The 27,472-nt window shown below is 41.2% G+C and overlaps 1 protein-coding gene and 1 long non-coding RNA gene across 2 annotated transcripts; both read left to right on the forward strand.

Moving 5' to 3' along the window:
• The first annotated feature begins 1,562 nt into the window (after nt 1-1,562).
• Nucleotides 1,563-10,061, forward strand: LOC147799931 (uncharacterized). The gene is made up of 3 exons (XR_015423641.1): nt 1,563-1,895; nt 9,018-9,052; nt 9,457-10,061. It is a non-coding gene; the product is annotated as an uncharacterized LOC147799931 (long non-coding RNA).
• A 3,115-nt stretch (nt 10,062-13,176) lies between these two features.
• On the forward strand, nt 13,177-23,331 carry LOC110973285 (somatostatin receptor type 4-like). Its single transcript, XM_087133465.1, has one exon. It carries the CDS (start codon nt 14,256-14,258, stop codon nt 15,498-15,500), a length of 1,245 nt encoding a protein of 414 aa, XP_086989591.1. The 5' UTR covers nt 13,177-14,255; the 3' UTR covers nt 15,501-23,331.
• The last annotated feature ends 4,141 nt before the right edge of the window (nt 23,332-27,472 follow it).

The raw sequence follows: 27,472 nt of genomic DNA on the forward strand, positions 1-27,472 counted from the left end.
CTCCGAAGTTTAGATGTTTACCTGTGGCTTCTGAAGCAAGTTGATTTCGCGGGCAATTGAATGACAAAGCTTTGTATTCTCTGGGATACGTCATATTAAATTTCAAAACTTCATTTCCCATTAGCCATTAGATTTATTGCTTAGTATAAAACCATTTGCAGTTTATTGATCTAGAAAACAGCCTTGGCGTGAGACATCATCATGCCAGTTTTTGATGTTTAGATCAAAAGATCTGGAAAATAATATTTTATTTTAGATTTATTATATAAATTATAAAGTTTGATTTCATCTCCAAAATTAAGACACATGTATACATTATTGGCGATCAGGAGAGCACGTCATAGCGAGGGTCTATAGCAGGGTCTTGTTCACGCAATAGGTGATTCAACCAGCTTTTGGGGGAAGACTGGTATTTTCCGGGGGGTGACCAATTTTGATTTTTTTTTAAGTACACTGTTATTTCCTGAGAAGTGAGGCTACACTTCGGGGCTTTTTGTGCACTTTTGGAAGGATTATAAGTGCAAAAGTTCCCAGAGCTACCCATTCTCAATTACTTTGAATAGGGCTCCTTTTTAAGGGGACATGGTCCCGTGGCTGCCCACCGGATCCACCCGTGTTTTCACACGTATGGGAGCATCTTCCAGTTGGGATGTTCCCCTGAGTCAGTAGTTTCTAAGAAAAGTTGATATAATCCCTTTTTTGATTTTGTAGAATTTTTTTTTCGCTAATTCAGTTTGGAATATAGTAATGATGTTGGTAAAGGGATGGCGCGGCATGACTTTGGTGACCACTGAGCTCAAACAACCAATGGTAAAGTGGTCTTATGGTGGGCTATCGTCATGAGCAAACACGCGTTTCGACTAATGCTGTAAGCAATGAGTATTGAGGAAACATTTATTTTTAACGTCAAAGCGCTTCAAAAGATACGACTCGAGGTGATTGAAGTATATTTTGAGCGTCTCCTTTTGAAATATCCATCTTTTTTTTCATGCGTTGACAACAAACCGTCATCAGTGAAGTACCGTATTAAACTCTGGGGGGGGGGCACGGAAGTTCGTCCTCCAGGTTCTAACCATTTGAAATGTTGACACGCACACAGGCTATGTACAAGTCACGGTTAAGTTGTTTCGGGAATTTCACCAATGTTATAAGGGCACTGGCAATCCATCACTCGCAGGAGAACTACTGGGTTAGCCTGTGGTATCCCAGAGAATTCGAACGATGTGTGAAATTCAAGTCCTGTATAAAGCAAGGCTTTGGACTCAAAAACTTTTCCCCCCCAAATCTTCGGATTTGATAAATGCATGGCTCCAATCTGTTATGGCATTACCTCACTCTCAATAACGTTTTGGTAAATTGTTCAAGAAGAAAACTGGCTTGCTCATACAATCAATCCAAAGACAATTACATTTTTTTTAAAAGTTGTCTTACAGATAAAACTTTTTAGTTGTGAGTCTTCCTCCATTCATTTCTGAGGGTCTGCCTATATCCTTGCGTTGTCGTGAATATTCATATAAATCAGCAGAATTGTGACGTCACATAAGGCAAAAACCTCATCGTTAAAGCTGTTTATTAAAGCCACTGCCAGAACTGTGTTATGTCTTATAAAACATTCTTTCTTTAGTTGAAAAAACCTATATCGATGCAGCATGTTCTCGTCTGGGCTACATTTTTGGATTTCTGTGTAACAGAAATGTCTATAATGTCATGACATTTGGTGTATGCTGAAATGACGCCTCAGCAAAGTAACATGAGAAATAAAAGGTTGTAAACTGCACCCGAAGAAGGATTAATTTCAAACCCACAACGAGGACCCGTTATTTTCACGCACTCGAAAATGACTTCTGGGATGACTTCGCACCTCATCAGTGGATCCAACGCCAGTTACCGTGCACGTACGCATTATTAACATTTTATTAGCTCACACTACCTCGGTTCAAATTAAAATCAGCCATATGCAGTGACGCCCTGGTTAAAATTTCATTTTCTTTTGCAAAACCGTGACGGCTTCTTATTACAGGCTACAATGCAGAATTAAAACTGTACACAAGTAACAAAAGTACTGGCGAGATTTCGTGCTTGTTTGCTAAAATAATGTCTTTGAGATTTTACCTGGTGCAGGGAAAACTACGAAAGCCCGTTGGTGCCATTGCCAACGGGCTTCCGGAAAAAAACTCAACTTTACACAACAATAATTTTAATGTATGTATTTAGGCTTGCAATCTGTACAAAACGTTTCCAAACTGACTGTCAAGTATATGACAAGGTGACGCAACAGCAACACCCCAAGTTGTCGGGGGAAAACATGCAAAAACTACACTTCAAAGAAGTTTAAACTCTATACTGTACATTATACGTTAAATTGTGACTCCGCATAGGCGTACTTCAACGGCGTGGGTATTGGAACATAATTTGACATGTGGTAAAATTCATTCCATGCCTCACTTGAAACATCACTCCTCAGTTTAACTGAAGTATCTTTGATTTAGAGGATGCGTTTTCCATTTTTATAAGCTTACATCTGCGACAAAATAGGACGCATCTTAACAGCACCTAAGTCCCTTTGTCAAGTGTAACAACACAATGTATACTCTAATCATAAGGATGAATGACAGAATTGTTCCATACATTTGTATGGACGGCATTCACTGCATCACAGTAGGAACAAGTCAAATAGGTACCAGTAACCAGTACTGTATGGTTCCTACAACATATCAAGAACCAACGAAGGAGCGAGGAGATATAAATTGACAGAAGTGGCCAAGGCCTAACTACGGAAGCCCAATCGTGCCAGATTTTTAAAGTACGTGTACTTTTGTATTGCGAAATAACGCAATAGTTTTGTGAAATGACGCAAACGTTTTGCGAAAAAAACCAAAAAATTGTGACCCGCTCTGTGAAAATGAGTCATAAGTCCCCCGAGCCACGTTTTGAGCTTTCATTTGTATTGAAAACAGTAAATTAAGCTTTTTGTTTTGATGTATCACCCAGTTTTGCATCCTGATGAAAGTGGATACTCCATGGTGCAAAATAATGTGGGTTCCTATTTATTTACACTGTGCAAAATTATTCTAAAGGACTTTTTACTCCATAGTGGCTCTGCCGACTTGTGACTCATTTTCACAGAGTGGGTCACAAATGCTCATACACGAAGAAAGCGCCCCCTGTTGTTAGCCGTCCAAAACTGAGCGCAGCAAGGCCACATCCGATCTTGAAAAGATGAATCCTGCCAATAAGCACTTTTGATGCATTCATCGGTATGCATTTTGAAATCCAGACTCTTGTGTTTGCTCCAATAAAAAAAGGAGCAACATCAACTATGGACGATTTATGTCTTCTTCTAAATAGCCCATATTGCAACGAACGTCGCTATAGTGTTCTTAAACTTACAATAACACCGTGATTCACAGCTAAAAACCATAAAATGTCAGAATACCGTATATCAAGAGAGAAGTAAAAGCTTACAAGGGCTTTAAACCTCATGTTCCTCCAGATGACTACCCATGTAGGCCTACACAATCAACGAAAAAACAGTAATAACGGCAAGCTAATCGGCGTTATCTCGCGATAGTACTGCGTTACCTCGCAAAACTATTGGGTTATTTCGCAATAAAAAATATATGTACCTTAAAAACCCGGCACGATCGGGCTTCCGTACCTAACATCATGTCATTTAATGAAGAGATAAGGTAAGGCTATTCATATGTCATTTGCCGACTTGTGTTTCCTCATACAAAAACACACAGTAGTCAATCAGCCTTGAGCAGAAGCACCCCCTCATCGCTTGAAAATGGATGGTGGGGAATGTTCGTTTTGCTGGTAGCGATGCGACTGTAACGCGTACATTTCATTCTCGTTCGTGAACCAGCGAAGTGGACTTCCCACCAAAGGAGCCGCCGCTGCTGAGAAAATTGCACCCTCTCTTGACCCAGCTCGGCGATCATAGAATGGAAAACCTAAACTCTTCGGATTGGCTATTCGTCCTGTGCAATATTCTTTCCTGACCCTTGGAGACTGAGACAACATTCAGGGAAGAGCAAACAAACAAAGAGAGCCGTTGATGCTGGTCTCGATTTCTTTGATTTTGAAGAACGCTTTCTCCACAACGCCAGCAGCAAATTAGATCTGTGCCAGATAGAAGAAACAAGACCCATCTAATCGGCACTTTACATTTACTCAATGAAGGGACTCGTTAAATCCTACAATCACATTCATCTACCTGAAAAGAATCCATCTCCTCAGTGGAACTGAAAGTGCAGCAGCATTTACACGGGCCTTATCAACCTATACGCTCGCGCTCCTGTATGTTCAAGTATTAAGTGACATCTGAATTATAAAAAGCACGGTGCATCGTGTAATGGTGATCAGACGGGAGAGATTGCCGGAATGAGAGATTTCCCGATCAGGGCGTTCGGACAGCCGACTTAAAATAATTGCTCGACTCGCTGATAATTCGATGCTTTGGGAGCACTATCCCTCGCGAGCCAAGTAATCGTACCCGGCCTTGCTTAAAGCAGCGGTCATCATTCACCGACTCGACCTGGCCCGAACTAGAAGGAGAAACGAGAAAGAGAAGTAGGCTAAGAAAATGACAACACGCCATGATTAGATTTGGCGTGATGGGACGGCTTGAAGACGACACAGGAGACCTTCCCTGGAGTCGTACTGAATGATCTACTGGGTTAATGCCGTTGACTGGTTCATTTTATAAAGTTCTTTGTTGACCAGCCCGTTTGGTTCAATTATTTTCAGTCAGTACGAGCCAAACGCACGTTGTGAGCCTTGTTGTTTCTCCTTAGCCAAAGGTGTAGCCAATGCCTACGTCCAAAGGGATTCTAATGATAACAGTTTTCTTCAAATGGTAAAGAGGTCAACAGTCTTTGTCTGCTTCTGCTCCCGTTTCATTTCATAAATTCTCTGATCTAACGCACGGCTATTAGGGGTTTCCGAAGATGGTGGCAGGTTCTCGGGTCGACTTGACGGATTATCAATTCTGCACAGCTCTACGATGACTGAACTAATTTGAGTAAAATGTCCTCCTTAAAGACCCGCGTAGTGTAGTGTATATACCTAAGCGTCTAATTGCACACCATAGAGCTGGGCTCAAATTAAAAGGTGTTACACGCTATTAATACCACCAAGTTGCTAGACCGAGTTACCCCTATCCGTGCACACCTCATAATACAAATTACAAGCTCTATACTCTGTTTTAAATCGGCCTTGGTATGGTGCCCAGAAATTTCATGTTGTCAGCTAAGAGAGGGTTTGCGGGTACACCATGTACCAGTCTAGCCTCTGCCATGAAAATTCCAAATCTTACAAGCATGTTACAGATGTTCTTTTTCTCCAAATAACAGGCTGCCGGATTGGTTTTGATATATTTATCATTGCAACACCTAAACTTGGGTACTTTGGCGTTTTGTTTCTCCTTTTTATTCATATCTCTTGACAAGTAGAGTCATGTTTCAAACAATTTTACATTTTTACATCAGTCATAGAACTCACTTTTGTCGAAGTATTTTCAATGAATTCACAGTGGAGCGCCAAAACAGGCCGCCTCCGAACTTTGCGGGCTTTCTGGCGGAAAACCAAAACGCAAATCACATTTTTCCACTTTGCCCTATACAGAATAAACCACCATAAACCTCATTTACGAGAAGGCATTTTTAATCGTGTATGCTACACCCACCTTAGAGAGTGGCACATTCAGCTATACTCGTTAGCTCGTCAACGGAACAGTCGTCAGGCTGGTCATCCTTGAGATGGTTTCCCGCGTGGACAACCAATCTCGTTGAGATGAAACCATTTCCACTCGTCACTGCTGACTCAGTGACATCGAGCGAATGTAAGCGAGCGAGAGCGTGTCTCCGAAGGGGAGGAAAGGGGTGAAATACCAACGGACCGTGAACGTAAGGTGCGGAATCACGATCTATCGAATTTTAAAGATGATGTGGGTGGATGCTGTCAGCATCTCTAGGGTCAAACTTATTCTCCCTTTTTACAAATTCTTTGTGTTTGTTGAGGCTGCGTTTCTCTAAAAGTCGCTTCTTCTGGTGGAAGTCGTGTAGATCAGGCAGGCACACTACCATCTGAAATCAAAATCGTCCGCTGATTAGCACTTTCTAATGATCTCCAAACAAAGTGGTCAAGTGATTAATTTTTTTTTTGTAAAGAAGTAACCAGTGCCAGCAACTGCAGAAAATTCCCTAAAAATGCCTCCAATTTAAGAAACCAAATACGTCCATCAGAGTAATGGCAAAAAAGTCAAGCCCAGTCAAGTATTTAGTTCGTATCAATTCGGGTCACAAATTTGTGAACACACTATACTAATTGAAAACGAGAGAGAAAGTCATCTTCTGACATTTTAAAATCTACTTCCAGGTCACTAAATGTAGTCTTGAAAATAATAATATAAAGACACAAATATTACCGGTATAAAGCGTTAATGTGAGTCGTTGCAAATTATTTTTTATTCGCAAAGAAGTTTGCTTTTAATTTTGGAACTTGCGTTTAATTACTTTTACTCGAGTTGGGTCCTCTGAACGAGGGACTCGGATCGAGTCATTTGATCGCAGTGACTCAAGTCGAGTCGAGACAGTTACCAGTGTCAGGGAAGGCGCGAAATCATATACATGTATGTCGCCTCTACGTCTTAAGTTTGCTGGAGTGGAGTTCGGCCGCCATCATGAATGTTGTTTTCTTGTTAAGAGAAGTGTTTCTATGGCTGAGAAAATAAGGGAAACCGGTCTGTGCAAGCAAGGTTAAAGGAATGATCGGTCGGTTTTACCCTTTTGCTGAGGAGGGGGTATTCCAAGAAGATTGCTGCCGTGAATTAGATTTTTATAGCTGGGAAGGTGTGAGATTTGTTATCAGCATCAACAGGGCCAGTCCCCGCTCTTTTCCTACTGTTTGATTTTATACAGCTTTATGGACCAGCGGTCTGTTTGCTGATGTATTTGAGTACTTTTCTGCGACCAGTATGTAGAGAAATTTAGGTTGATGTATGGAATGGTTGATGTCAGTTTTCATACGTATGTGCAGAGTGGAGCTTCCTAGAAAATGTGTGTGAATTTGGTTAATTTTAAAAGTACAATACTTTTTAACAACAAGAAGGACATCACTGGTCTTATGCAAGGTCACGATAGTGGGTGGGTAACGCTCGTCAACACATAACTCGCCCGCGGGCCCATTAACCCATTAAAGTGATTCCCAGAGAGCGGGAGTTTAGAACTCTGTACTCGGCGACGCAAGGGCTAATTAACTTAATGATTTTAGAGTATACAAATTGTGACTCAAGTTCGAGTCGAGTCAGTGACTCGAGTCAATACATCACTGGTATTCATGAGTTGGTAAACGACATTTCCCCAAATTCAGTTAACAACTGCAGTTTAAGTTAACTTTGGGCCTATAGGGAGTTGTACGGGCAAAATAATTGTCACGTTTCCATCCAATTTCACCTATTGTGACCTTTAGATTTGGAATAGTCACTTAAACCTCCTCTGATTTCTCCAACAACCATTGCTGTCAAACTTTGCTGTCCTGTTGTCCTGCTGTAAGAACCTCTCTTGAAAAATAGTGCGTGTATACGCATTAAGGAATGCTTCACCCAATTCGTCAGCCAGGCAATTCATTTTGATTTACCTTAGAGGAAGAATTCCAACCGTCATTCAAAAAAGTCTCATGAGGAGGCGTCTCCAAATAGATGGTTTCAGTGCCTGACAAGGTAAAGGCAAACAAACTCGAGGGGCTAGGCATTGATTTGAACAATATTTATCACATTACGCGACCTATAACTGTCGCCTTGTCTGATCAGTCTGCCAATTTTTTATCCAGGGTTGGCCCTTACAGCAGAAGCCCAATTTCCTTTGTTCAGTTTCATTTCAAACAATCCACTTAAGGGTCGAAAACCACCTGCTCTTTCCACTTCCCAACAACTCGCGAGATATCTTCAGAGATTTATCATCGCAATTTCTTGCCTCGCCTGTGTTTGCGCGCTGGCATGCAAATGAGCAAGCACGCATACGCAAAAATGCTGGCTCAGCTTCTGTCGTTTCCTGTCGATGTGTCAAATATGTATCGCAGCAGGAAGTTCCTCCAGGTATTTCATACTTCCGGAATCTCTTTTATCAATGTTGCAGTTTCTCATGACAGTAATTCTCGGAGAAGGTTTCAGGGCGTGTGCGTGCACAGACTCCCTGGCCCCGGATTACGCCTGGACTTTCAAAGTCTTCACACTTGCTTACAAGATCAATCACTTTGGCCGTCTTACAGTATAATAACGCCTGCCAACATGCACAGTCTGTCGTGCCCAAAGGGGAACGCATTAACGATGCATCAAATCTTACCATTACCGTCACTGCCGACTGCCATTAGAACGAGGAGGAAAGAGGCTTAATGACCAAGTGTTCTTTGGGGTCAACATAAAAATGACTACTTCAACAGTCATCTCCTTTGGCATGACGTCGAAAAGTAGTCTTCACAAGAAGTATTTTCTTTGTTATAGTTATACAGATCTATATCAAATTTAAGCTGAGGCCTTTTAATGCAGATGAATTTCAAAATAAAAGCATAGTGATCAAGACCAGCGCTCCCCATTTCCCGCGATTGTTCAGTATTTCAAATTTTACTGAGCTGTTACTGTTCCACTTGATATCAAATCTGTCAGAAAACTAATCAAATATACCCAAAACATTACAGACCAAACAGAACTAAGCCGCTTCAAACAATTATGTGCGATTTCATTTCTCCATCTTTCACCAAATAAAAAAGAAAAGAAATCCATTTACTAAACATGCTCATGGTTAGCTGACTAGGAGATCTTTTAGAAACACGTTGATCAAGACACAAGGTTTTTAACTACGACATCTACATGTACCATCTAAGTAGTTGAATTACATTTTAGATTTTACATTTTAGGTAAATTTCTTACATTTTAGGTAAACTTTCATATTTTGTGTTGAATTTATCAGGAAATTTGAGGAAATTTGTTGTTTCTATTTCTGTTTTTTTTATTGCAGCATCCAGCAAGTGGATTGGTGTCATGCAAGTCAAGGTATCACCTACCTGTATGTATAGGATACATTAGTGCTTCTGAATGCCGTCCGACAAAAGATCGCATCGCTGACTTATTCACGTCTTGGGTCTGGGGAGGAAACATGGGATTTTTCTCTAAAAACGCCTGTCCACGTTGATTCTTCCTGTGAAGAATTCTTCCCCCCCCCCAAAAAAAAGATAGCCGTACCATTTCTTAAATGTTTCAGCTTTCAATTCCTTAAAAAAAGGCTAAATTGATAAGAGGATACAGCCAAAATTTGGAAAACTACTGGTTACGTCAGACAAACGCCCTTTACAAAGACATTACCAGACTGTGGCAGTTTATCACAGAAATACAACATCCAACTTTCGAATTGTCTTCTGAGGTTTTGACATTAGCAGTTGCAATGTCGTCGACCCCAGGTAACGTTAGGATCTAAACGACTCGGCTGGCACCTCCGGAGCTCCGTTCAAGCAGTCATGAGCGGTGTCGCTTTCAAGATGATCGCACACTGCAAGGACTCCCGATGTACAGAGTGCGCAGCGTACAGCGCATCGACTTTCCCGCGTTATTGAGAAGACCTCTCCTGGATCACCTATCGCTGTCAAGTGCAGATACAACGCCCACTGGCCAGAACATTCAAGGATGGCCAAATCTATCTCTATCAGGTCCGATGATCATTTGGGATTCTGCCGGGGAATTAGATACTAACAACTATCATGTCCGCATTGCGCTTCTCTAAATAATGACCAATTTTGTGTCCACAAGAAAGCACAAGGCGCTTGTGTATACTGATAAATTTGAGACCCCGAAACAACTGAGCTCGATACGGAAAAAACGATGAGAATAAAAAGAAACTTTAAGTACATATTCTAAATATTAGATGTAAGAATTAAAGATTGTGTTCCCCACACTGACCCAGCTAGATAAATACCAAATGGACCGAAATCAATAACAGCCTCCCGGATCTATGAGACAGCATCTAAAGGTATCCGAGCTGGTGTATTAAATTTGTATTTGTCCAATCAATGAGCGTCTAAGTTTATATCCCTTGGCATCTGTCGTTCTCCCCCATCAGGATAATGGTCAAGGGGCGACGATTTGTTTTCAGCGTGAATAACATGTGAAGCCAGTATCACTGTCTGGCGATGAGAAACACGCTGTTTAATGTGTGCACGAATTCACCATGCCGCAATGGGTTCATAATGCACGCGTCTCTTGTTGGATTTTCGATATTTCAATTCAGTAAAATTATCACTCTCCGAATATTATCTGCAACGCAACCGTTATCCGAATCGGTATATTTCCAAAGGGGCCACTCTGGAATAGGAGCTGACAGACTGTTTATTATGACCTCTAGCCCAGATCTTGCCTCACTTTTGCCTATGCTTATGTTAAGTTAAAACGAAAAGAAAACAGAGGGTCTGGCTTTCCATTTAAAATGGCTGACTCGTGAACAAGGCGAAAAATACTTGCTGGCATATTATGTACTGAAGAACAACACGGTTTATAACAGCGTTTACAAGACTGCTTTAAATTTAATACTTTATTCCAGTAGTGACAATTAACCGACGACCGCTAGGCACCAAGAAATTGCCTGTGCTAAATTTAAACCCAAGGGAGGGTGAAACTGTAAATGGGTTTTCAGTTTCTTGGGGGAGAATTAAATTCTGGTTCATTTTTCACCCAAAAAATCAGTAAATGTCAACCTTTTTTGGTTAAAAAAGACTAACAATTAATCAATACCTCAAAAATTGGACTGACACAGCCCAATTTTGGGCAGTTGCAATTTTTACCCTCCTCCTGGGTTAAAGTTAACCCAGACTTTTTTTAGTGTATTACCAAGGACTGACGTACATATATTTTACTAACCGATATTAAGCAAAAAATCATTTTGTATTGGCATTATGTTAGTATCTTCATTCAAATTTTAATTTACCCTAGTCGTTAGTTAGCCGAAATTTCCAAAGACTTTTACTAATTAGTGCCATCGAATTAAGAGTCTTCGAAATGCAAAGGGTTTTTAATCTTTTGGAGTTCTCGTTTGTAATCAATCTATTTCAAACATTAAGTGTTAAATTTAGATGCGATATATGGCTTGTTTGAGTAGGTGTTGCGTATCTTTCTTTCCACCCCAAATGCTCTTTAATCCCGAAGGGGTAGGAATAATGACACCCTCCCACAAACCCTGTCTTGATTACAAACAAATTATTATGATATTGTTTTATTAGTTAGATTCAGATGGAGGATAGTTTTCTTGTGATTGCGCGCATGTATACAAGAACTATTCAGTGTTCAAGATTCATTTCTAATATTCTGACCATCTTTTTCAAGTGAACACAAACTTGGTTTTGTTGTTTCCTGTGCATTTAGTCACTTTCTTGTTTCTCTCTCCTAGAAATTAAATAAAATTGATATGTATATGCAAATTACGAAACAAGAAGCATTATGCCAAAGAATGCCAACGGATGTAATCGTTTTTAGCCTGAAAACAGAGTTGAGTTTGATCTTCTTTCCACAAGCCTTTCGCTTTCCCCCTTGAAACGCTACTCTAATAAATGCAAATAAATAAGACCAAGGAAGCATGCTATAGTTACAGGGCCTTATTTGAATGGAAGAATGCTGAAATTGTTTGTCGATTGATTTAACTGAGTTCTTGTCAACCTCTTCCCAAGGCTTCCGGCGAAATTTATTGAATTAGTTCAACGGAATCGAATGAAGTTATGAAGCGGAGCACGGAGTCGAATGACACCTTTTAAATGTTTTAGGATGATACAAAGGAACATTCAATTTAAAACGAATTTGAATGGGCACCACATTACACCTGGACGATTATTGAGATTAAATTGACTGCGAAAACCTTTATTGCAATTGTAGAATGCTTTTTGCTGTTGGCTAAAAAACTGCACAATTTGGTAGGGTATTCACCGAAGGTCTGTTACTCACTGTTGTTGGTTGTCAGTGTTGTGTTCTTTTGTTTTACCTGCTTGAAAATTTGAACTTTACACGCTTGTAATCTATAAAAGTTGCAACACTTGATCCCTGAACCCTGAACAGCAAACTCAGCATCAGTTGATGGACATATCAACTACTGAAAAGGTAGCTGTAATCAATATTTTTGAATACACCCCCCAATGCGCCTTTGTGTCTCAGTTTCAACTCTTGTTTTACTATTTCAAAGGGTATTTCACCGCCTTTTTGGTTTTTATGCTAATGAGAATTTCCATATTCATGAGCAAAAGTGTGATGCCAGCTCTGGAAGAAACCTCAGTGTTACTCTAATTTATACACCAAAAAGTACTGCAGTTTGTAGATTTTCCTGTACTCAGTTTTCTCTTCTTTGCTGATTCATTGTTGTTAATATGCGTACCATTAAGAAAGCATCAACCCCCTTCTCAGGAATGCTTTTAGTTAGTTAACTCTTGGTTCACAATTTGAACAGAAGCACCTAGTACCTATGCACAAAACCATGTCTTCCCGGATGACCTCACAGCAACAGCGCCCCCAGTTGTCAGAGAAAGCATGGATAATTTTAATTGTTTGAAAGCATGTTCTTTTCAATGCATTTAATTCACAGGAAAGTAACAGAATTTTCATACACTGACGAAGAATACAAAGTTGAAAAAACTGTGTCTATGAAAAATTCATTGCAGCTGTACATCGTGCATCACCACTCACATCACAATGTCAGAGCAGTTTTAAAGATGGCTTCAGTTTGTAAAAGTGTGTACAGTTTGACTGTAGGGTTATCAAGAAGAATGCTTATTTAACTCATCGCGAATGCTCAAATTCTTCCTACTCTCAACTTGTATTTGTTAAAATAATGAAATTAAAATGCTCTTGTGAAGACTGTTACGAAACTGGATGCAAGCTTTTCATAGGATTCGAATATTTATATCACAGTCGCAGAATCGGTAAGACATCGGATAGGAAACAGGAAAGATCAATGGACTGAAGTCCACTCAACCTAAATATGCAAACGCAACTGAAGTCAAGGAGCCAAGTAGTCAGGATTTCATTTTTTGTATCGCATGCGCAATTTGAAACCGAACCAGGGAGGGTTAAGGCTTTCCCATCTATGAATGCTGTAGCATTTCGTATCGGCCGTGCAATTTCGATGGAACTCACACCACTTGTAGCGCGGTTCTTGTTTAATTCATACACGGAGAATGAGAAATATCGCTTGTCGAGAATTCTGAAGCAATCATCAGTCAGTTGCTCTCGTTACAGCAATATATGCAAGTCACAAAATCGACGTTGAAAGGTGCACCTTTTTGTTCGTCTTTCTGATTCAGTCGTTTCGCGAAAGGACAGAGTCACATCTGGCATCATGACGGGACAGCGTAGTCGCGTTGAACTGTGGGACCCGCCAACATATACACAATCCACCCATCCATCAATCAAATTACATGCCGCAAACTGTGTAGAATACATGAATTCAGTGTAGGGATAGCGTGTATTATCAACTGCCCGGGCTTAAAGCCGATGCATCTTTGCTTCAACTGGCGACTACCGATACGCTTCACTCTCTTTATCCAAATTCCTTAAAGCGCGACTCCCGCTGATGGCACACCTTTCAACAGAGCGTCAGTCTTTGATCGACTATGACTTTCATAATTAAAACGACGATCCCGTGGCAGGTTGCCAAATGGAGGACACTGTCTATCCACATAAATTGCATTATTCAGCCATTTTGCGCTCCGCGCAGTATCATCACCCACGTCCCAGTTTGGTGGGTTCAGTGGGCGGGATTTACGGACAGGACAGTCAGTGGCTGACGCGACGGCAAGCATCTGGTAAAATCTGACGGTGCGATGCGGCTCGGTGGTTGGTCCATCAGCTCAGCTAACAAGCCTCCACATCGTGATGGATGTCACCAAAACGCATCTCCATCGGGCTTGATTCGTATCTGAGTCGCGTGGTGCAACCACTGGCGCAAGTTTTAACAGTTGGGTAAACAACCGAGATTCATGCACGTCCAGCAAATGTTGGCTAGTCACAATCACTCTCGTCAAGGGCCGCTCAGAGATCAGACGTACCTCCGAGTTCTTGAGCTCCGATTTGGCCACGCAGTGGCACCTCAAACCCAAGCAGAGAGCTCAACAAGGCAAAAAGAAATTGGGCGTTGACGTAAAGGAACTGGACGGACGATATTGGGTACCGGTGGTTTACATTTGGTGCTTTACTTCACATGTGTTTTCTTCGTTGACAAACTGGCGAGATGGATATGGAGGGTTACGGCTTCTCGGGATTCTGGGAGGGCTATCCCAATGAAACCTTCGATTGGCAAAATTATTCCGATTGGATAAGCTTCTCTAACGGTTTTCCAAACACAAGCAGCTGGCTTGACCTTGAGAACGTGCAATACCACTCATCGGAGGTGATCCTTATTATGTACATCATGCCCATCATTCTGCTAATTGGACTTCTCGGCAACATGGCATTTCTCTTCGTGGTCTTTCGCGTTCGGTGGATGCGGACTGTCGTCAATATCTACCTGATCAACCTGGCCGTGGCAGACATTGTGTTCCTGTCTACGGCCATCGGCGAAAAGCTTGCATTGTTCGTCAGTCGTCCCGACGTCTATGACGAAGCACCTAAAGGCGCCGCCGGCTGCATGTTAATCTCCTTTATGAAGGGCTCTTGTTACTTCACCTCCATCACGCTGGTCACACTCGTCTCCGTGGGGCGATTCTATGCCGTCTGCAGACCACATGATTACAAACTGAACACCAAACGGCGGACCCTGAAACTGATTTTTGGAGCTTGGTTCATCTGTTGTATCATAGCAACGCTGTTGATCCCGTGCAAGGCGACTCTTTTGACAGACGTCTATTTCAAAGACGACCCATTTGCCCCGAATTCGAATCTACAGGATATTCTCAATAATCCTGCCACCAGGAAGACTTGCCGGCCCATAAGAGACGCTCACTGGGTGGCGTACGCCAGCGACGGAATCCAAGCGTTGCCATTCCTGGTAGCAATGTCCGGCAACATCGTCATCTACGTCTGCATTTTCCGCGCCCTCAACGACCGGGTGTCCAAGACCAGCCGGCACAACTCCCGCGAACGTAAAACTGAGATGAGAGACCGGGTCAGCCGCATGCTGATCGCTAACGGGACTATCTTCTTCCTCTGCCTGGCCCCGTTCGAACTGACATCCCTCTGGGCCATGATCCGCAGGGACAACATCTACTACTACGGTGTCAGCTCCACCAGGCGGACCTGGGCCCAGTTCTGCCGCGTCATGATGTACCTCAACTCAGCCGTCAACCCCATCATCTACAACATCACCAACCCCAGGTACCGCCAGGCGTTCCTGCGAGCCTTCAGAAAGAAGCAGGACCGGCGTCACGAGTCCAAGACTCCGTCCACTGTCCAACTCAGCCACCTGCGCGGCGAGAGTCAAGAAAGCAAGGCCAAGAAGGAAGTATCGCACTCACAGTCACATTCACAGTCACACTGAACTTGGAACACTGGCAAAGATCACATACAGCACATCAACTCTCTTCACACAGAAGAACTTAAAGTTGTTGAATATAGCTTACCCATTGGTGTACGACTCTAAAGGAAGCTTTCACTATTGACAATGCCAATGGCTAGTACCGCTCAAGCATAAAGGTAATCTGCTTTTTCTATTCGTCTCTTGGGCCAACGTACATCGTACATTCAAAGTACACTTGCCCTTTGTCGACGAGATTGTATAACTATACACGAGACCGATGACTTATCAAGACGGACGAACTATAAATAGTACGGTTCATTTTCATACGGATCCTCAGTTTTGAGTACACGGTGAGAATCACCGTGTATCAAATTATGTTTGCACTAGATTAAAGACCCGCGTTTTCATGTAAGGCCCATGCCTTTACATATGTTTTCCCTTAAGGGGAGAACTTGAAATTAACACCATGAGCAAACAATGATATTATTTCCCCGCATTCAAAAAGTTTGTCCAAGAAAATTACACATCGAAATTAAAACGATAAAGAAAAACACGTACAGGCGGTGATAAAATTATACACGGCTCTGTTGCACTGAAAAAAGCATCTTAGGAATAAATCAAGCAAACTAAACTTATGGAAAGTATGCTCATTTTTGGAATTAAATGATGCGCAAGAAGTCAACGGCCATTCTTTAATGGGAAGACGCCTTTCCATATGCCATAGTTGGGATGCGTTGCGTACATGATGTGTTTCACTTTCAAGGACAAAAAATAGCCTCCATCAACATAACATGTGTCTATGAACACACATGTGCGTCAAAATCACCCCAGGAGCAATTTTGGCGCAAGTGTTGACGTGCAGGTTGGAAAGGCACCTTGATGGGTATCATCTCCGACCGTGTGCAACACGCGGCAAGGTTTAGTCCAAAAATAGAACAGGGTAATTCCAGAAACTGGAGTCCAAAATTGTGACATTTTGGTGTCGCTGTTACATCTGACCTGTGTTATTTGAAACAGGAATATCACCAGAATTGATTTCGAACTGTTACTGTTTGTTTGGCAGGTAATTTGCATTAATTCATTACTCTTGGAAATTTGAAAATGTGTTCTGAACTTAAAAAATCATATGTCAGATGTGACAGGGACACAAAAAAATGGACCTCTAATTTCTGGAATCACTCAACAACGTGCACTTTGCAACAATTAAATTATGCATTGTTTGCTTATCTGCACTGAGTTACAAGTTATCCGTTTAGTCATTCAGCGACAGCTGGGGCGAAACCTTTCTACTGCCCCCAAAGCATTGATACTTGATTGATAATTATACCTGTATATACGTTCTTTCATCACTTCGATTTAGCAACACAGGATGTTTTCATCCATGAGCAATTCACCAGATAATTTTTCTCACCTGTACTCCATCGGGCATTGATTTATAATGGAGATGACGCGCCAACGGACACTTCCTTGGTCATTGCTGTACGTTTTCTCAGATACAAGAATGCTTGAAGTACTATCCCACACGACCGAAAATGAATGTCTTTAACAACTTCCACAATATCAAGGTTTCTCTTAGCGAAATGCACAAGTATATTCAGATTGAACAAAAAGTAAACGTAATTTGATTTTTTAAAGGTATTATTTTTTCTTGGAATATTTCTGAAATTATAATAAAACATCCCGAGGCCAATGTGAAGCTAGGATTTTACTGGGGGGGCACAAAGGGGGCACCTGCATCTTATGGGGGGCACCAACATGGGGGGCACCAGCTTTAAGTGGTTTGGTTTTGGGGGGCAAGCTTTTTTCAGTCTTGTTCAATATCCATTCATCCATTTATCTCGTTTTTTAGTGGGGGCGCTGGGAATTTGGGGCTGAGCACGTTCCCCCAGGCCGCCCCCCCCAGTGGCTACGCCCCTGCCAGGAGCTAATTTTATCCTTTCAATTCTGTCTAAGTCGGCTGGGGACCGATGCCATATCATCGACGTGTGGCGCCAGTCAACAGAATATTGCATAGAGCGTCCAAATTGCTGTCATTGCACGGTGCGTCCTTGGCTTTTTCTTCTACAGCAAGTCTTGAATCCCTCTCACTAGCTGTAAATCTGATAAGAAATCCTCGACTCCCGCCTATTAAAAATTCAGTGACGCGGCTGCGTTTCACAGTTCCACTGTGGACGTATTTCCTTCAGTAACCTTATTTCTTGTGGTCGGCTACTGAGAGGCGTTATTAAAGATTAAAACACAGTGAATAACAAAACGAGGATAAAATTAGCACAAATCAGTCTAAATAATTCTCTCTGGTTAAGTCCCTCTGCCGACTAGGATATTGTATTTAACTAAATCCTTCCAGGCAGAAATTAATTCCTTGGAGTGAAAAACGCCAGGAATATAGTCACCCTCTATTCATCTTGTAAATGTTCGATTTTGGAAATACATGGAGTACAGGAAATACATATTAGGTCAGCTACATCGCGAGCTAATGCGCACTGACTCAATCATTAAGGCTGATAAATTTGTTAGTGTGGAGTAATAATGCCAACTTTGGATTCAAAAACAAAATCATCTTCTCTGTGGAAGAATTCCCTTTATTTAGGTCTTAGACTGGCACACAACTCATTTGCTGAAATACCGTCACGAAGAACGCCATTTTAGGCATCTATTCATTTCCCTTGTAAATCTTTCTATTTTGAGGCATCGCTTGCGTTGTTCTGAACTGAAACGCTTTGTGTTGCTTGACCCTATCGCTATCGCTTTATACACTCTGCATGGTGGCGCTACAAAAATAATGGATATGGAACAATCCTCTCGAGGTAATATTCCATTTTGAGTTGTCGAAGAGAAAAAGGAACACGAAAACAAAGTTTCAAAAAGCTACAGCTACAGATAGTCTCCAACAAAAATCCTAGAAAGGATCGCGATAATGGAATAACAAACAGAAACCGGACACTGTCCGCTGAGATTACACGATGGAGTATTTACAGCAGCCAGAACAAAGAATTTCGCGCGCAAACATTCGGGGGCTTCATTTCTACTTTTCGTGGATGAAACTAAATACCCAGAACCGAATACAGCCAGAGCGTTTTTATCAAAGGGATTACTCAATTCTACTTCGATAATGCCACCGGTGGTTCAGAATTACTGACGGCATTAGACTCAAGAATAACGAAGAAAATCCCCGACTTTATGCGAATTTGCTACCTAAAATCTACGGGCGAGTGAAAAGTGCCGGCAAAGATTCGCTCCTTGATTCTTTTTCTAATGTTTTCCCCGTCCGCTTCGACTTTGCTCCTTGAATTACGTATTAGTCTCCTGAGACAGAACTCCCCACGGGATGCTTAAGGGAGACTCTTTGCCGGAGAGGACTCGAGTGGGCTACATTACGCTCTGGCTGAATCTACCAAGCAGGGATTATTTCGCGCAAGTCGACGCCACGTCAGATTTTTCTCATACCACACACCCCGATTCATGCTTATGATTGAACTGTTTTTCTCTTGAATTTTGTTGACTTTGTTACATAGTACAAATGGAATGTTGCCCAAGATAGGCATACGTGCGCTGCGCCAAACCATTCAGCATCGCGTGTAGAAGAAATGATTTTTTTCTCTACAGAAGACACGGAGATTTAAAGAAAAATCTATTCCGAAGGAATTTGTCAGTGCTGTCATTTCTAGAGCTTTGCGGTGTGGCAGAGTTGCAAGGAACTAAGTTTCTGTCACTTTCCTGAGGACTTGGTGCGCAAAGAATGTGCCGTTAGTTTAATTTCCTGCTCACCTTAGACGGCCTTGGAAACATTCATGAAACTATGATTGCTGTCTACGCATTACTAATAGCCACATGGGCAAAAGTGGCCCTGATAATTGCTGGGGGATATGCTTTGGTCAAAACGATGGCCGATGTGAGAAGGGAATGGCATTAGTGTCACTGGTGGTCAATGTTTGAGCCTACGACGGTATGTGGTAGGGAGAACAGGGATAATACGGGAGATTCACAGTAGTGCGCCTCAAAGAGTTTGCAACGCGCTCACCAATCACAATGCTCGAAATCTGTCGACCCAATGCGCGTTTGGAAAGGGTCGGCAGATTTCGCGTACTGTGATTGGTCAATGCGTTGCAAAATCTTGGAGGCGCACTATTGTGAATCACCCGTATTAGTGCAGCATTACAACAAAGATGGCCGTGTCCGAATCAGATTTGGCTGATGACGCATGGGCCAGATGTTGCATGAACCCGTTGGAAATTCATGAAGCCTCTACCTAGCTAGTGGCTTCTACAGGCGTATGCGTGATTTCCAGCGGAACAGCCTGGTAATTTGGATGCGACCTATATGACAATAGGCCTTATTATACAGATTGAATAGCATTGACATCATGTCATAACTGTATGAAAATATGCTGCTGATGTAGTTCACTTTTTCAACTTTGATGTCAATTTCACTCTGAGAGATTATTATCTGACCACAAGTGTAGTCTTGAAACCAGATACAGTCTTAAAAATCGTAGATTTTAAAGTTCTACGTAGTCTATCCCAGAATGGTGACCGATACCGCATAATTTTACACCACTCATCGTGAGTAATAAACACCACCGACACTCCTTTCACCACGGTCACCCCCACTTTCGTTTTGTCCATCCATCGCCATTTTCTGTCCTTAAAACTACAAAGGCGTAAATTTCCACTGGCTTCCTCAACATATGTACCTGGTTGCCGACAGTTCTGCGAAATTTGCGCAACAGTTTGCATCTGACAATGCCCACGGCTTTGCAGAACCTATCACTTCTATCGCGTGTAACGCACACGACCGGGCTCGCCAAAGGTCGCCAAGACACCTGCCCAGGAAGAACACGTGCGTGCGAACGACTGAACAGACAAAAGCTGACAAAGACAGACTGGGTGTGCACTGACAAGGACAATATACCCTGCCTGCTCCTGCTAAGTAGCCAGGGCCTTCCATGATTAAGCTGCATTGTAAATTTAGCTCTGGAGAGAATGCATTTCAGAACCTAGGCAGAATCTTTTTTTCCCCAGAAAACTGGAAGGAAACGTTTTAAAGGCTAGTCACATTTTGAGCCTCATCAAGATTTGTATCGAAGAAGGGTTTATTCCAATTTGTTATAACCAACTTTACTGTGATGTTGTCTTGTTTACTGAAATGTGTGCTGGATAAGGATGTGGCTAATTATCAGTGTAATAAATAATCAAATGTTTGTTTTGTGGACTTATTCAGATGGTGGATAGTGACGGATTATGCGCTTTGTAAAAACTATGTTTCAAGTGGAAAAAAGGCAAAATTGTTGGGGTTAATCAAATAATGAAAATCACACAGAACTCTTATTACTTTTTATACTTAAAAAAAATTACTTCAAGGCACTGAATGCGACCGGAAGGAGAAGTGGTATACTGTCTGAAAGGTTAGCTAGTATAATGGGAACTCCATTCAAACGTTGGAGTATTGCAGTTTTATCATTAGATTGACGTTCGTACCACTGAATACAATGCAATTTAAAATGTTCCACACGTGATGTCGATGGAATTAACGCCTGGCCATCGTCTCTTAGTGTTGCAGTGTGGCCTGTCTTTGCGTTTGGTATTCAATGACATAGGCCCTAATGAGTAAATATTGCGGAAAAGAAAACTTGGAACTGACATGAAGAGACATGTTGTTTTTGTGTACACAAATAAAAGCAACGATGGATTGGTGACACCTCCCAAGGGCGTAAAACACATTAAATGGCTTTAGTGATTCAGTCTGCACACTTTTAAGAGAAAAAAATTGTGATTCAGATTTCTTTCCAAAATGTCCGTAAGCCCTACTGTCTTACTTTTGAGGAAGTTCATTCACACGTATCTCTCCACATGTTCGTTTTTCCTTTACTTTAATCTACGAAAACGCTTGCCACCTATGAAAAATACACAGTGGTTGCGTTTTTGTTTTGTTCCGAATATACAAAAGTGCATCGTCAATTACATAACTTTCTAAGACTTACTTTGTTGTTTTAAGCTCAATGTACGAGTTAACGATTGAGTTTGCTTTGGACATGCAATACTAATACTTATGTAATCTGTAAATTTGCTTCAGGCGTTTTCAATAATGACGTTAAATGTTTGTAAAACAATCGTAAAGATTCCAGTGTTGTGGTCGAGTCCATCACATGTTCCTACGTACGTGTCCATCATGGGTTCATTACAAGCCGGTCTCAGGGCAAGTCACAACTTACACGACTGAACTGCGACAAAAATTCCTGCCATTGCTCAACCTGCTACTTGTGACTAGTCTTATGAAGGGACTTGAGAAATGACTTGACTACAACACTGATGGATTCGTAAGGTATCACAGTATTCATTTCGAAAATTCCAGTTAGGAAAGATCACATTAGGTGCCGGACTAGGCCATGATTACCCATCTGCATCGTCGGATGGACGTACATGTAAAAGGTTTGTTCACATTTTACTGGTGTCGAGGTAACGTGTTTTCCTGCGGATAAAATCCTTTTTCATTTCTCAAAGTGAAGTTTACAAACAGTAATCAATGGACACAAAAAGGGGATTGTAATGTATATGCCTCTCGATATTAACAATCAATTCTACATAAAATATGCTTGCAGCATGTAATATTTGCTTCAGCTGTTTTAATAATAATGCTGCAGCTGTTTTTCCTGTGATACTTTACTTTAGCAAATTGTACACACACACACACACACAAAAACCCAATCGCTTTTTCTGATACCAGATAATTATTAAATGGCTGTAGAGGCCCAAGGCTAGGTCTGGCCGCTACGTACACTCAGCACTTATCGACCAGTTGTGGCACTGCCTCTCCGGGGATACACTCTTCCTCTTCAACGGGGAAAAACCAAGGCCAACCTTGCTAATCTCGGCAAGCCAGACGACTACATTTTCAATAAAATGCCATATTTTCTCATTAAGACGAGGAGTCTAACAAGGTTTGAGATTTGCAGAGGTCATCCAAGTGCCCAACATTTGTGATGCGCACAACGTGGCAGAAAAGGGTGTCACACGGAAGTAAGACAGTTTGGGTTAAGGGGAGACATGAGAATATAGTTAATGAATGCAGGGTTGGGAAGAGAATAAAGTGAACAATGAGGATTTGAGCATCCAGTAGTATCTATACATTAAGATGAGTACAACCAGACCCATAGAGTTACCAATATATTTACGGAAGCAAACTTTCAAACTGTGCCAAGTCTGCACTCCTTTGATTCACGAATTCCAAAGACGTTCCTGTCACTCGGGAAAATTGTTGCTTTCTGGGTCGGCGACATAAAATACCGTGTACACTTGCGAAATTAACAAAATACCAAGGGATATAACAACAGCCTGTAATCTTGCTTTAGTGAACCTTTGTTATTTTTGTAATAAACTCAATGAAATTGCGCTAAAATTTATGTATATATATAATATTGAATACATGTTTCACCACAGCACATTTTATTTTCCTATACTTGATATGTATATAGAGAGTATTTCGTTACAAAAATTGCTCCTGTTGTAAGGAATTAAGTGGAAGTCATCAGTTGCGTTAGTTTTATTTAAAGTCTCGCTCTATGTATATTCAACAGGTTCGTTGTCTTTCTCCGAAAAAAATACTGTAATCACTCCGTTGAGCGAAGGTTGACAAAAGCAACATTGAGCGTCGAATAGTGAAGTTTTAAATTATTAAGAGCAAAAATGAACATTTTAATAAAATCTTTGGATGCGACAAGTGGACGCTTGCAACCATGTTTTTTTAATCGTCAATATGGAGTTTGTGTAGTATATCAATAATTTAGTTGGTGGATGTTGCTCGTTTAATCACAACAAAGCAAGGGAGAATAAACATTTTTATCAAGCTTGGAGAAGGAGAAGTGTTTCTTCTATATTAACCAGGACCTTCAAATCACAAGCAAACACATCAGACAGGCGCAGCCTCTGGTGTGCATCAAGACGAGTGACCCTCAGGGACTCTGCCCCAGGTCAATTTTTAATAATTATGCTCGCATATTCAATGTAGGTAATCAGAGGCGAATTCATGGTAGAATGACTTTGAGTAAATTAATATCATGGGATACCGTTACCATAGCACAATATCGGGTATTGTATCACAATATCAGGTATCATATCACAATGTCAGGTATTGTAGCCCAATATCAGGTATTGTAGCACAATATCGGGTATTGTAGCACAATATCGGGTATTGTAGCTCAGTATCGGGTATTGTAGCACAATATCGGGTATTGTAGCACACTATCAGGTAGTGTAGCACAATATCGGGTATTGTAGCGCAGTACGGGTATTGTAGCACAATATCAGGTATTGTAGCACAATATCAGGTACTGTAGCACAATATCAGGTATTGTAGCACAATATCAGGTACTGTTGCACAATATCAGGTATTGTAGCACACTATCAGGTATTGGCTACTGTTTGTTAAACTGCTGGTTGCTATGAACAAAAATAGTAAGTCGCAGACACCTTTACATTGTTTACACTCCAACCTGTTCACGCATACTTCTTCTTTTTTTAAGAACTCGGGGAAAATACTCATTTTCCCCACCATGAACACTCTGTTAACCTGGAGTTTCTGATGAGTAGGCCTACCTTAACTGTTCCTCTTATATTTTGCAACAGATGCACCCTGAAGGAAAATTTTTCTGAAATCGTTTTTCAGGGACCAAGAAACATTGCAAGGACTTGTGTAAACTTACACAACATCCTCGGACCCTACAATATGTGGACCACTTTTGTCCTCAAGCCCACACAACGTCGTAAAATAATCACATGACTGACATTTGAAATGGCATCGCGTGCGAGATTGCGTTGTCTGCTCGACTTCAACAAGTGGAACGTAGGACATCAAACATTCGAAATAGCCGAGCTGGGGACATTTCAGAGAAGGGGTTAATTGCAGCATTCAGAGTGGAAAGCAAACTGCTGCCTGGCTATCGTCTATGGGTAATTCAGACATTCCTGGAAACACAAAGGGACACCAACACACATTTTTCATGGGGTGACACGACTCCATTTTTTCGCTTCAAATGAATTTGGTCGGCAGTGAACCAGTCATAATTTTCTGTTGCAGCTTGATTACATTTCAGTAAAAACCCAAACACAGCAAACAGGTGTCTCTATTGGCAGTAGCTAGGCCAGCCCCGATCATCCTCTGATCGACTTGTCACCGTGTACGTGTTTTTTTATAGATGACAATAATGATGAAGTGAAACTGGTAAGTGTTTTTAATTACTTCTCAGAACTGCATCACCACACAGACGCCAGAGAATAGAGGAAAATAAGTCACTTAATTTGTGGAGTATGGTCAAAGGCGGAGCAAAATTTCACACTTTCCTGTTTTAGAATGTGGGGTCGATTTTAGGTTTCTTTTTGCGCTTTCTCACGTGGTAGGCCAATTGGATTTTTTACGCGTTTTGGCAGGGACGGGAAATGAAACAGCCCCCCAAAATCGTCGTCAGTAAATTAACTTTTCCCTCAGGATCCGTCAGTTTGGTCATTATATACGCCACATGCATGAATGTTGGTTTCTCAAGCCAAGACTTAGCGACGCAACGTCAAGTTCTTCCTTTCTGAAGTATTCCCTTGAGGATATGTTGAATGTGAATATTTGAAATTTCACTTACGTTTTTTCGTCCAGAAAAAAAAGGCAGCTGCAAATGACCTGATTATCCGGCTCACAGTGGCCCTTTATCAAATTAAAAATACGGTTTTGAAGGGATTTGTAGGTATGAAAATCCTCACCGAGTAACAAAGTCGGCTATCCCTCACGACAGGGACCGCCATCAATTTAAATACTTGCTTATATTTAAAAAACTACTACTTAAATTAAAATATTATACTGTTCGTCTGCGTAGCTTGGTAAATTGGAATTTTGTACTGCATGGGACAAAAGTTGCTGGTAATCTAAAAAAAAGGACTTTCGGTTGTTGAATTGTTTGCGTGCATATTTTAGACAGCAAAGCCTTATCTACTGTTTCACTAGGATTCACAAACGCCATTTCTCTCACAAATGTTCGTACATAAGTCCTTTTGAATATCTAAGTATTAGTTTGATCATTATACGTATAATTGTTGAGTTAAAACTATTTGATTGTAATTTGTAATTCAGTTTGCAAGACTTAGTTCCAATAAGTCAACGTGCCACTGTTAGATATTGTAAAAAAGCAATTTTCAAAAATACAGGAGAATGGAGAATTAATACGAACTTAGAACGTTGTCACAGTACTTCGACAGAACACATCAGAGAAGCTATTCCCCTGGTTTGTGTACACGAGTGCTTATTTTAAGAGGCTTTCGGCTTTCACCCAAATTCTGAATTCTCGAATGCAATGCTGAGAAATTACGTAAAAGATACACGGTGTTTAGAAGCTCAGTTGGCTTGAAAATGAGGCTTTATGTTTTTGTCTGATGCAACCCGCGCAGCACTTGGCGATTTACCCTTCAATCAAAGCAAAAACAACTTTTTTGTTTAGATATAATCATACGAGGACATAGCGCTATTCCAAGCGCCAAAAATCACCTTTTAAATGACCCCGACTTCATCATTGTACCCGTGGCGTGTAAGTCGTTTTACTGAGAAATATCAAGACCCATCAACGTGGAAATGGCATTGCATACATTGTTTGGTACGGAATATTAAACAGAGGCAAGTACCATTCGGAAACACTGCAGGCTTACTGTTAATAAAACTTACGGAAGACACCTTATTACTCTTAAATGCAAGGCCATCAAGATAGCCGCGGCTGTATCGTTTCGGGCCTTTGCCGAGGCATATTCTTTCTTTAATGGATTGCGGGAGGACACAACAAGGAATAGACACTATTAAGGGAGGATCGCCCCAGCTCGACCCGCCCGGATAAACACAGGTCCCGGGGTCAGAGGAAACAGGAGCTGACCACATTGAAGAGGGTGCCTGTCCACACCTGATGATGCTCCCACCGTTGGAAAATCACACTGAGCGTTCCGTGTGCAATCATTGTGGTACCCCTTTGCCGGCAAACGTTGGCCATAAAAATGGGCTATTTTGGTCGATTAACGTCAAATATTACTCGGACAATCTCTAAAAACAAATAAATAACTAGATAAATGACTGTTTTCCATTACTCTACAGCCAAACTTTCTCATTACGTTCAACTGTCACTAAGCACATGAGGAATGGTTTGGGAAAACAAGGCGCAGATAAACACGAGCGTGGTATTCAGGGACATAAAGGGCTGTTATTTTATTTTCGACTTTGAAAAATTGAAGTTATGAGAGTAAGACGGTTCACACTTCGCTATTTACTCCAAAAGTTAACACTCTGATCTAGAGCTATAATAAATATTTATGTCGAAGCGATTTGATGACCCACTTGTTGATATTCGAGTAATCTTAGTTTCGAAAATATTATGAAATTTGCGAAGAACTGTCACGTAAATACTAAAAGGGTAAATGGCCTAAGCGATAAGATATTAGATATGGTCTTGATAGGGAGAGCAAAAATTAACTTCCGCTACAAGAAGACTCAATAAATGAAAAGGAGCTTGCTACAGCAGGGTGCGTTGTGGTATTGATCCGTACTGTCCAGCAAATTTCGGTGCTATGGCAACGGATTATCGTGTCCAGCAGATGTCATGGTAACCGAGCACTGTCTATGGCAGCTGATGCAGACTCGATGGTGTCGTTTCTGTTGGTGAGGTACAGGTCTCGCCAGCCGCGTATGAAAAATTTAAGTTAAAATTTTCTACCGATATTCAGTCCAAAAAGATTGAATTTAGGAACTTCATTCTCGAGCAAGATGTGAATACATGTAGGCCTATATGCTTGTTTTATACAACACAAGGCAAGTACAAAATACACCTGCTTTAGCGTCTGGGTTCTTGTTAAGATGGCCATCATTCTCTTCAAATTTCCAATAATGTTTGTTGTTTCCACTGTTCAAAAACGTCAAAATGAAAGAGACATGTTGATATGCGCAGAAGTTTTAATGGTTTTGTAGGTTTATACCATGAT

The sequence above is a fragment of the Acanthaster planci genome, linkage group LG02 (genome assembly GCF_054643075.1).
Source record: "Acanthaster planci isolate LZ-2023a linkage group LG02, COTS_SCS, whole genome shotgun sequence".
In the NCBI taxonomy this organism is placed as follows: Eukaryota; Metazoa; Echinodermata; class Asteroidea; order Valvatida; family Acanthasteridae; genus Acanthaster; species Acanthaster planci.

Excerpts from the sequence above, each read along its gene's own strand:
- LOC110973285 (XM_087133465.1), top strand. The coding sequence starts at position 14,256 with ATGGATATGGAGGGTTACGGCTTCTCGGGATTCTGGGAGGGCTATCCC.